This window comes from Orycteropus afer, unplaced genomic scaffold (assembly GCF_000298275.1).
Source record: "Orycteropus afer afer isolate SDZICR_OR568_19922 unplaced genomic scaffold, OryAfe1.0 scaffold00067, whole genome shotgun sequence".
Classification (NCBI taxonomy): domain Eukaryota; kingdom Metazoa; phylum Chordata; class Mammalia; order Tubulidentata; family Orycteropodidae; genus Orycteropus; species Orycteropus afer.
Window position 1 is genome coordinate 5613332 of NW_006921654.1, and position 11470 is coordinate 5624801.

Genomic DNA, 11470 nt, shown 5'->3' on the forward strand with positions numbered 1-11470 from the left:
TACAGAAATGAATTGAAAATGGGCTTTAAGATCTTTGTGACTAAATAGAAAAATGTTTTTTATTTGACTTCATGGGCTTCTTGTTAATCGTTGGAATTAAGGACAAGAATAGCTTATTACTGTTATCTGTGATAACATTTTGCTTTCCAGACTCAAAAGAACATGATGGATTTCCCTATTATTAATATTGTGAAAGATTTGGGATTTTAGAAATGAGCTTTGGCTAAAATGATAAGAGCAGTTTATTCTTTTTCTATACGGTAAATGTGTGGTGTTGATAAAAACCTGGATTCACACCCTAGTTCTATTAGTTAGCAGCTCTATAGCCTTGGATGATTTCACTTTTCTAAGCTTTGTTATCGTTATAAATATATGTATATATATATTTTTTTTTTAAAAAGCAGCATTAACCGTCTACCTATGTGGTTCCATCTACCTATGTGGTTTTTAAAATTAGGACATCATAATTGTAAAGCCCCTAGTACCAGAAAAACAAACTAAACCCACTGCCGTTGAGTCAATTCTGACTCATAGCAACACTGTAGGATAGAGTAGAACTACCCCACAGGGTTTCCAAGCCTGTAAATCCTTATGGAACCAAACTACCTCATCTGTCTCCCTGAGAGCAGCTGGTAGGTTTGAACCACTAACCACTACATCACTCAAGTTGCATATACCATTTTCTATTATGAAGAGTAGAGGCTTAGGAATATAATTTGATTACAGTCTCTTGGTTTTTACAAGCTGTTTAGTTGATCTTTTCTTGTATGGTATGATCTCAAGCTGAACTGTCTTTTTCATCCCATTGACTTCATAAAACAAAATTTCTTTAGTGAAATCGATCCACCTGGACTGGTCAGAAAGCGCTAGTGAGAGATCCTGAAATAATAATTCAACTCTTTGCTCCTTCCCCGTGCTTTCCAAAAGTATTTTCAGAATTATAAAACATCTTACATACAAAAATCCAAAATAAATAAAACAATTTCTTTGACAGATTCACTGCTTATTTTTTATTCCAAAGGTGACATCTCTGAAAATAAAACATTTTTCAACTGCAAAAAGGCACTCTACCAACTTGTTTTTATGTGCAAGCTGTAACTTGATTTTGTCCCAACTTTTTCAGCTTTCCTCCTTTCCAGCTTCTCTGTTAACCTCTAAACACTGCTATGTGACGGATAATGTTTTGGTGGTAGCATTTGTGTGTACCTAGAAATAGCCAAGCTCAGGACTTTCACATTGTTTTTGTTGTTGTTGCCATTGTGTCTTTGACCGTTTTCTGGCTCAGAAGAAAAGAGACAGGTGCTGTAGTCTTCCTAGCTTAGCATCTCGGCTTGTTTGTCTGAGTAGTTGCTGGAGCATTGAAGAGACGTTTCAAGAAATATAGCTGCAGGATTCCAGAAAGAACAATAACAAGGCTCTGGGCTGTCGACCACCAGTTCACGTAGTTATAGTTAGACTGGAGAAGGAAAAAGTCGGCCGTTTTCCTCATCCGGGCAAAGTTGTAGTATCGCCACATGTGAAAGATATTGTTCTGCACCTTTTGAGTACTGTCCTATGGGAGAGAAAACACACTTTTAGAGAAGGATCCCATCACCCTCGTCCCACCTGGTGTTCATAAGCACTAACCTGTCTGGAAGTTAGTTACTTACTCATACAGCTTTATGATACATAAAAAGCTTTGATAGGTGTTGATAAATGGTTAGTTTTGCTGTATATGAAAAAACGGCTTGGACTTCAGTTTTAAAAAATAATTTTTATAGTGGAAGCTTTAGTAGTCAAACTAGAGAGTTTTTCTACAGGATCTCTGATGCACGCTCAACACATCATTGCACTATCGAATGCTCTTCTCTCTGTAGTAGAAGATGGGCCAGCAAACCTTTTATTAAAAGTGCCAGACAGTAAATATTTTAGATTTTGCAGGCCTTACCTACAGGCTGTGTTGCAGCTACTCAACTCTGCCTTTGTATTTCAGAAGCAGCCATAGTGTGTGAGTGAGTGAGCATGGCTATGTTCAGTACAACTTTATTTACAAAAACAGGCAGCGGACTTGTGTACTTCAAAGGACATTATCAAGAAAGTGAAAAGACAGCCTATAGAAGGAGAGAAGATATTTGTAAATCAGAAATCTAGTAAGGGTCTAGGATCCAGATATGTTCTTGTTGTTGTTTTTGTTACGTGCTGTCGAGTCGGCCCCGACTCATAGCGACCCTTGCTTGGGTTGCCAAGGCAGTATCACTACGGAAGTAGATTGCCCAACCTTCCTTCTGAGGAGTGGCTGGTGGGTTTGAACCACCAGCCTTCTGGTTAGCAGTCAAGTGCCTTAGGCACTATGGATCCAGATATATAACCCACTAACTCACTGCCATCATGTTGGTTCTGACTCATAGTCACCCCCACTGTGTATCCAAGTCTGTAAATCTTTATAAAAGTAGACTGTCATCTTCCTCCCAGAGTAGCTGGTGGGTTTGAAGCACTGGCCTGGTTATCAGCCAAATACCTTACCCGCTACACATGAGAGCTCTTCTCCAATACATAAAGAACTATTTGAAACAATCAAAAAAAAAAAAAAACCAGACAAAGATTGAATAGACATTTCTCCAAAGAAGATATACAACTGGCCAATAAGCACATGAAAAGATAGTTGACATCGTTAGACATTGGGAAGTTGCAACTCAAAATGACTGTGAGGTTTGACATCAGACTAGTATAGTTATTATCAAAAAGAAAAGATAATAACAAGTGTTAGGAAGGATGTGGACATATTTGAAACCCTCATACATTGTTAGTGGGATTGTAAAATACAGCCACTATGGAACACAGTTTGATGGTTTTGCAAAGTTAAACAATGACCATATACCCTAACAATTCCATCTAGGTATGTACCCACAAGACTTGAAAACAGAGACTCAAATACTTGTACACCAACATTCACAGAATTAATAATAGCCAAAAGGTGGAAACAGTCCAGGTGTTTATCAGTAGATGAATGGAGAAACCAAATATATACACATACACTGGAATATTATCCAGCCACAAAAAAGGGATCATGTACTGATATGTGCTAGATACAAACATCATGCTGAGTAAAAGAAGCCAGACACGGGCACATACTACTGTATGATTGCATTTGTATGAAATGTCCAGAATAGGCAAATGGGTGGAGACAAAGTAGCTTAGTGGTTCCCAGGGACTAAAGGGATAGGGATTAGAGTGACTGCTAGTGGTTATGGAGTTTGGGGGAGGGGGTAAAAATGTCCTCAAATTCAGTAATGGTGATGATTGTACAACTTTGGGAATACTTAAAATGACTGAATCTTGAACACTTCAAAATGGTGAATTTTAGGGTATGTATATTATATCTTAATTTAAAAAAAGGGCCAGATTTGGCCTGTGAGCCAACCCCTAGTATGAGACAAATGAGAGATTTCAAGATTTCTCAAGTCATAAAAGTTTATATTAAAGTCCCTTTGATAAATTGGCCCCTGTCATTTTTTTTCCCCCTTGCTTTCTACCTCGTCTTTTATTTCCTGTCCAGCCCTAGAATGAACCACTTCTCCAAAGACCCTAAAAGAAAATGATATTAAAATCCACAGTTTGGGTACTAGCTGTATTCATTGTTATGGATTATAAACATTGTTTCTAGGCCTTTTCAGCGTACAAAAGTAGAAGATAAATTTTTAAAAATGAAATGTATATGTAAAAACACGTTCATACTGATACTGTGATTCAAGTTCAGGCCAAGGTTGCTGTTAATCTCATTTATCTTCACTGATCTTTATCTTCCTTTTCCAGTACCCAAAATTCCAGTTCTCAAGGACACTAACATAATTACTCTCTGCCTTATCTTACAATACTGGTCCCAGGAATCAGATTATGATTACTGCCACCAACAGTATACTTACTAAAAATAATTTTTAAATTTTTTGCCTTTCTTTTTGTTCTTAGGGTATATTTCCTTAGATGTATATAATCAAATTACTGTGGTTTAAAGTTTGTTTTTTCCTACTTTGTCTACCTTCTGGTTAGTGGTTTACCCTGCCTTCCCCTCCCACCCCTGGAACAAAGAATATTTCTTTTTGGGTGAAAATTTTTTCTTGACTTAATGGTCTACAATACTTGTCCTTTGGTGATTTACTAATTTCACTCAGCATAATGTCCTCTAGGTTTGTCTCATGAGGTTTCGCAGATTCATCATTGTTCTTTAACATTGCATAGCAGTCATTTGTGTATATGTACCATAGTTTGTTCATCCATTCCTCCATTGATGAGCATTTAGGTTGCTTTCATCTTTTCGTTATTATGAATAGTGCTGCGATAAACATGGGGGTGCATATGTCTGTTTGTGTCAAGGCATTTATTTTTCGAGGATATGTACCTAGCAGTGGGATTGCTGGATCATATGGTATTTCTCTCTCCACCTTTTTAAGGAAGTGCCATGGTGTTTTCCCCAATGACTGAACCATTTCACTGTCCCACCAGCAGTATATGAGGATTCCAGTGTCTCCGCACCCTTGCCAGCATTTATTGTTTCCTGTTTTTTTGAACCTTACTATTAGTGTCGGGGTGAGATGATAGCTCATTGTTTTGATTCATGTCTCTAATGGCTAATACCGGAGCTCTGGTGGTGTAGTGATTAAAGCATTTGGCTGCTCACCAAAACGTCATTGGTTCACACCTACCAGCTGCTCCATGAAAGAAAGATGAGGCACTCTGCTTCTGTAAAGATTTACAGCCTTGGAAACCCAGTGGGAGTCCATAGGAGTTGGAATCTACTTGATGGCAGTGAGTGTAGGTAGTAATTTTTTGTTTTTTTTCCCGTAATCATGAACATTTCTTTATGTTTTTGTTGGTAAAGTGTCTGTTATGTCCTTTGCCCTTTTTTTTTTTTTTTTAATTGTGATTTGGGTGAAAGTTTACAGAGCAATTCCATTTTTCATACAGCAGTTCATACACATTTTGTCTCATGATGTTGACTACAGTTTCCCACAGCTCTCTTCCCACTTCCTCCCTATAGGTACCTCTTCCCTGTGTCCTTCCCTCCCATGCACTCCTGCCCCCGAGCAGTCTCCCTGTACATACACTGCCCTTCTGTTCTGCCATGATTGATCTCTCCAAGGAGTAGATCTGCCTGATTTTTTTGCCCATTTTTTTAATTGGACCATTTGTCCTTTTGTTTTTGAGGTATTGACGTTTTCTATAAATTCAGAGATTAGACCATTGTCCAGTATGGCCCCTGTCTTCTGTCATATACCAAGAAGAATAAGAAACAGCATCCAGTTGCCGGTTCGGGTTATACCCAAACGTGTAGTCACTCCAGTAGCAGTACTGCCATAATTTTAGTCTCTCTCCAAATTTAAATTTCTTTTCCATGAATGGGTCTCACATAAAAGACTTACCTCAATTGCATCCAGAGTATCATTCAGTTGTTTTCTTTCATTCTTCTCTTCGTGGTCCATCTCAGGCCCCTCATAGAAGACTCCAAAGTTTAGATACACTTGTACAGAACCAAAGTGGTTTTGCTGGTTTCCTAGACAAAGCTGATAAAAACCTGTAGGGGATCCCTAGATTGTTACCAAATTTGTGGTCTTCTGTCCTTTTTTAAGTTTTCCCTACAGATATCTATTCTCCAGTGTTAAATTTGCTAGTACAGCACCTTCTTTTCACTTGGGAAGTACAGAGATTAAAGTTTTGACCTGCAAGACATTATCGTATATCACTTACTTTATTAAATATAATGACTTTTTATAAATATAGTACCAAATATTAGTAAAGATGGTTCTATTCTGGGTACAAACTTCTGTTCTCCCTCTTTTGCACCCTATAATTTTTTGTTAAGTAACTCCTTATTACTTAAGATGAAGGCTCAACAAATTGAATGGAAATTAAAAGCACGATGTTAACTTCCTGCACATTGTACAGCACTGAACCAGGGGCCACCATCATGAACTTGAAATTAAAGAAAAAATCGATGCATTGTGAATGAAAGGCTCTCCTACTAGAGTGAAGTCCCCGTAAGGTGGTTTTTCCAGGGTGCTGATGATTGGGGTGTATACTAGGACTGGTTCTCAACTAGGGTCATCTCCCAGTGTCGGGGTTGGGTAGAGGCGCTGGGATTGGAAATGTGTGGCAGTGGTTTTGATTGTCAAAATTACTGGAAGGTACTAGTAGCATGTAAGGGCCAGGATGCTAAATACCCTATGTTGTCCAATGAAGGACTGTCCTGTGTCAGTGGGGCCTCTCTTGAGAAATGCTGTCTGATAGGACTCCAGACAGGTAAAGAAGAATCTGAGGGTGAAGTAAACAATTAGTTGTCTTGGCCACTAAGTGACAAGTTAAAGGGTTGTGTCCACCCAGAGGTGCCTTGCAAAAAAGGCCTGTTGATGTGCTCTGAGAACTCTGCCGCTGAAAACCATGTGGAGCCCAGCTGTACTCTGAGACACGTGGGTCGCCGTGAGCCACAGCTCACTCAGCAGCAACTGGCTTGGTTGACTGTAATGAAGAAGGTGGTGGCTAAAGCATGGGTGAGGGGGTTCGAGGTGGGGATTGGCTCTATCTGGCTGGGAATCTTCTGATGACATGACAACTGTGCTTTGTTGTAGAATGCAGTTGTCTCACGTGACCATTCCCTTCTAAATCTGCCTTTAGGTAATTGAGTCAAGTGTTCTGATGACTAGAAAGAAATGCTAACTCATAATAAATTTATTAATTGAGATTCTGTATTAGAAACAATCCTCTCTATTTTGGTCACTTTTCCAAAATCTGATCAGTTGGGGATGATGAGATAAAATTGAGCTTCTGGACCCTGGAGTTATCGTAATAGTTAGTAAGCCAGAGACCTTGATCCCAAACTGCCAGTGGACTGCCTGCACTGGGTGGCCTTGGATAACAGCAGTCTCCCAGAAAAGTAAGTACTTGGGTAATGGGTTGAAGCCTGCTCTTTTTTTTTTTTTTTTCTTCCTCCCTCTCCCCTCCCCCATTTCAACATCCCTGTGTGTACTTAATTTCAGTACCTCCTCATTATTTTCTCAATTTTGTAGAAATGTATGATTATTTTAATAGCTGTAGTAATGAGAACAGACCTGTCTCTTGGGTATAGAAGTTAATCTGACCCCGAACGTCCTGGGAGGTATCTATCAGGAAACCTTGTGGGGTATGTGCAGTAGCAGCAACATGCCGGTCATGTGACATTCCCAGTGTCCGCTGAACCTGCCAAGACACATTAAAAGAGAAAAGCCCCTGCTATCTCACCAAAAAGCTATCTTAAAAAAAAAAAAAGCCCAATGATAAAGTTGACATCCCATAATCATCAGCACAGTGGTTGTCAGTCAGAGATGGTACAGCCTCCCCACCCCTGCCTTCTGGGAGCTTTGGAATTGAAAAGAGCCGCTTTCTAGTTGTCATAATGATGGGCTTGCAGCAGTGCTAAATGTCCTGCACTGTTGGGGACAATACTGCAAGAACAAAGAGTCATTTTGCCCAGAATTCCAACAGCGCCCATCCTATTGAGAAAGAAGACATGTCTCATGGCTGGTGCGTATTGGTTGGCAGTACTTTTATTTGGCTGAATGAGCTTGCTTGGTTGTTGTGCTTCCTGGTAGTATCCCACACTTAGGCTTATTTGCTGCTTGATAGCCCATGCCTCCGGCAGGCACTCTATGGACACTTGTCCTCAAGCTGGGTCTTGATGAACCCAGGCTACAAAGAGCTGACTAGTAGCTACTGTTCTACTACAAATTCAGAGATAAGAAAAAGCTCTTAGTGCATTTTAAGTTACAGTGGAATAGAGTAAGATCAACATAGACTATTACTATGTAAACGAAAACTAGAAGGCTAACAGGTTTCTAAGATAAAGAAGTAAGCAGCTCTAACTTTGAATTCACTATCCTTGGGCACTATGGTGTAAGATCACATATGGGTAAAACTACTCGGTCTTTGGGGCATTTCACAAATTCAAGGGGAGGATATTTAAGATGCCAGTTCCTCTTTACAACTGATAAGTCTCCGGGTGGCACAAATTCAAGTATTAGAATTTCAGTATAACCAGGTAACTTGAAAACATTTACCTTCCTGAAAGAAAGCGGATTGTCTGGCTGAATAGGGAAACCTGGCACCAGTGGTTCTCCAATTTGCAGGAATTACCCTAAAGATAGGAGAGCAGATGTTGCTTCCCTGCTTGTTCAACTGAAGCAGCTTTCTTTGAAATCTCTGGATCTGTCTCCAAAGTTCCTATGACTTTTTCATTCAACTTTGTACCACATCCGTGTTTTACTAGTTTAATAATGTACTCACGCCCTCTCATCTTAAATCTGATCAATTTGATTGCCTTTTCAGGAATGAGTGTCCTCAGTTGAGCACTGATTTGGTGCTTTGAGCACACTTCCATAGCCCCCAGTTTGAGGAAGCCAAGCCATATGTTTCAGCTCCCATTAATGATTATTCACCTACCAGAAGTTTCTGTATAGCTACTGGTCAGGTCTGTTTCATTAGCATGTAGGAAATAACAGCATAATAAAAACTAGAACCTATAGTCTGAAACCTGAGCTACTTTAGACAAAAGGAAAAAAGGGCAAGTCCCCAATATGGCCAGAAGAGCCCAAGAACCCACCTCATAGCTGAAATAGAAATATCCAGTCTGGTGGGCAAACTGCCAAAAGCATTCTATGCCTCCCGGTGGGATCATGATGGCAAAATCATAACGATCAGCTCCACGGAAGAGTGGCTGGTCCCTGGAGCCACTGAGGGGTTCTGTCTTCTGGCTTCTCACAGAGGCCACTAGGTTCAGGACCACCAGCCCAGCACCAAAGAGCAAAGGAGACATGCTGTTTTCTGGAGATTGCTCTGCAGGTGTGGTGCTCGCAGCCCAGTGGAACCAAGTTGTTCATGCAGCTGCTGGGTAATCATTAACTCCAACAATCACATTTAGGCCGATTTCAGGGTGACACCTGGATGTTCCATAATAGAACTGGCATGATATTCCCATGTCTGGCTCACAGGTAGTTATTTTTACCTCAAAAACTTAATGGTTTCTCAGACATACTTCATAGCTGATACATAGAAGCTACCTCAGAATAGATATTTCTACCCATCCTTGAAGCTGTTTTCTGTTCTTGCTGTTTAGGGATAAAATATTGGTTAAGTTTATTTACAACCACCTGGATATACTGACAGAAGTTGGCTGGGGACTTTTATCTCCTTATTGATGTCAGATTGCTAGGTGATACCTATTGATCTTTTAAGACCCATGGGTTCAACAGAAATTTTTCTGTAGCTTAGACAGCAAAGCACAACATTTAAATGTGCACTAGTTCAAGTGGATGAATACAGCAAGCAGCAAGAGACAGTGGTCAAAACCTCTCCACTGAGGATCCTTCTCATTCTGGATCTGCTACCATCCATCTCACAAGATACAGTTATCAAAAGCTATCTAAAACCACTCCTTGGCAGGAAGGTTGGGCAGTCTACTTCCATAGTGATACTGCCTCAGAAACCCAAGGAGGGGTCGGTATGAGACGGGTCCGACTTGACAGCACATAACAACAACTTCCAAAACCCACTCGTTGTTGTTGTTGTCATGTGCCGTCGAGTCAAACCCGACTCATAGCGACCCCTCCTTGGGTTTCCGAGGCAGTATCACTACGGAAGTAGGATTGCCCAACCTTCCTTCCGAGGAGTGGCTGGTGGGTTTGAACCACCAGCCGTCTGGTTAGCAGGCAAGTGTCTTAGCCACTATGCTACCAGAGCTCCCCTGCTATATTGTTCAGAGCTTTTGTTCAGTTTTTCCTCTTCTCCGTGATGTCACGCACAGGATACAGGATCATTTAACACCTGCTGATGTTTAACACGTGCTGTGCTGAGATTTACCTGCATTTATTTTCCCAGTGACACCAAAAGTGGGAGGTACTGTTACCAACTGCCCTCCAAAAACCAAACCAAACTCACTGCAATCGAGTCAATTCTCACTCATATTGACCCGTTGACTTTCCGAGGTGATAAATCTTCACGGAAATAGATCACTGCATCTTCCTTCTGCAGAGCAGCTGGTGGGTTTGAACTGCAAACCTACCAGTTAGCAGCCAAAATGCCTTATTCATTATGCCACAAGAACTTCTTACCCACTGCCCTAGAGATGAGGAAATGGCGTCAGATGGCTTGCGCACCACACTTGGCAGAGCTGGGCAGAGTTTTTCTCAAACTGTCAGTCTCTGAGTTCTAAAAATGACTATTCACTGATAGCTTTTTTTTTTTTTTTAAAAAAAAAAAAAAAAAAAAGAACTAATACCTTCTAACCAAGCACGGCTTCAGAATTCATCACATTGTCTCCAAGTCGTACTTGGCATTCAGTTTCAACGACGGCCAAATGACACTATGGTACTCCAGGGGCATGGTGTAGCAATGCAGGAGCAGAGACTAGAGCCATCTCCCAGAGGTACAGAGACACACCTCACACGAGTGCCACTGCTGCCACGGTCCTCACTACTTGAGTCATGAGCAGTGACTTAGGTTCGGCAAGACAGCCATCAAGTCATGTTAAGCTTCATAGTTTTAGAAAAGCTGTAAGCATGGTTTTATGTGTGTACACCTTTCAGTAACTACAATAAAACATTCTGTGAAAAAAATGTGAAGGGGCTTCTTCATCCTGTTTGGAAAGCACCAATTAGGATATTTTCCATCCCTGAATGCCTCGCAGTTTGTCTCTTCTGCTTCAAGAACACCATCCGATGATGTGAGAATTGAGGGGAGCAAAGCCCCTGGACTCTAATCCTGTTTGGAAGGAGACCACAACTAGTTGCAACCAGGTAGCTGGACTGACAGGACCTCGTCATGGTGGTTTAACTTGGGATTGGTTGATACAGTACAAACCCCAAAACACACAGCTGATTACAGGATCAATTTTATAACTTCCACATTTCTTTCAACCTTGACTTTGACTCACTCAGAAATGAGAAGGGAAATTCTTTTGGCCCCAAAAAAAGTATGTTATGTTAGGGAATTGACAAATTAATTGGAAACTTCCACATGATCTGTTTGACAGGGCTTCTGTGGATTAGAAAATACAGATTGACACCAGCTTCTTGATCAGTGTAATTCAACAGTTTGCTGCCCCCATCTGCGGATACATGCTGTGCTGCAATTAAAAGACTACTTAAATCTGAGAGAAGCAAGACTTTAATGAAGAATGCTACAAGTTACAGACAGTAATTCTCATATTTTAAAAAAAGAATACAGAAAACACTTTACTGAATTTTTTTTCTTTTTTCTTTTTTTTGCTAAAAAGACAGTCTTTAAGGATGTCCGAGAGAGACAGCAAGCACAACACAGTACAAAAGGACAAGGGAATGTTGAATTCCAGTGCAAGACACTAACATAGCACAATTAAGGGAGTCAGGCAGAAGCCACCAGTTCACAAAGAATGGAATTAGGCATTTATATTCTGTCAAGGTATGTTTTACTTTTTTAAGCTTTAAAAGTC

At 40.4% G+C, this 11470-nt stretch overlaps 1 protein-coding gene across 1 annotated transcript; it reads right to left on the reverse strand.

Moving 5' to 3' along the window:
• Positions 1 to 1318: 1318 nt before the first annotated feature.
• TMED6 (transmembrane p24 trafficking protein 6) lies at positions 1319 to 8818 on the reverse strand. Its single transcript, XM_007940306.2, has 4 exons — positions 8606 to 8818; positions 7080 to 7206; positions 5397 to 5548; positions 1319 to 1552 (listed from the first exon to the last, which is right to left on the reverse strand). Exons 1-4 carry the CDS (start codon positions 8816 to 8818, stop codon positions 1319 to 1321), a joined length of 726 nt encoding a protein of 241 aa, XP_007938497.1.
• Between the last annotated feature and the right edge of the window lie 2652 nt (positions 8819 to 11470).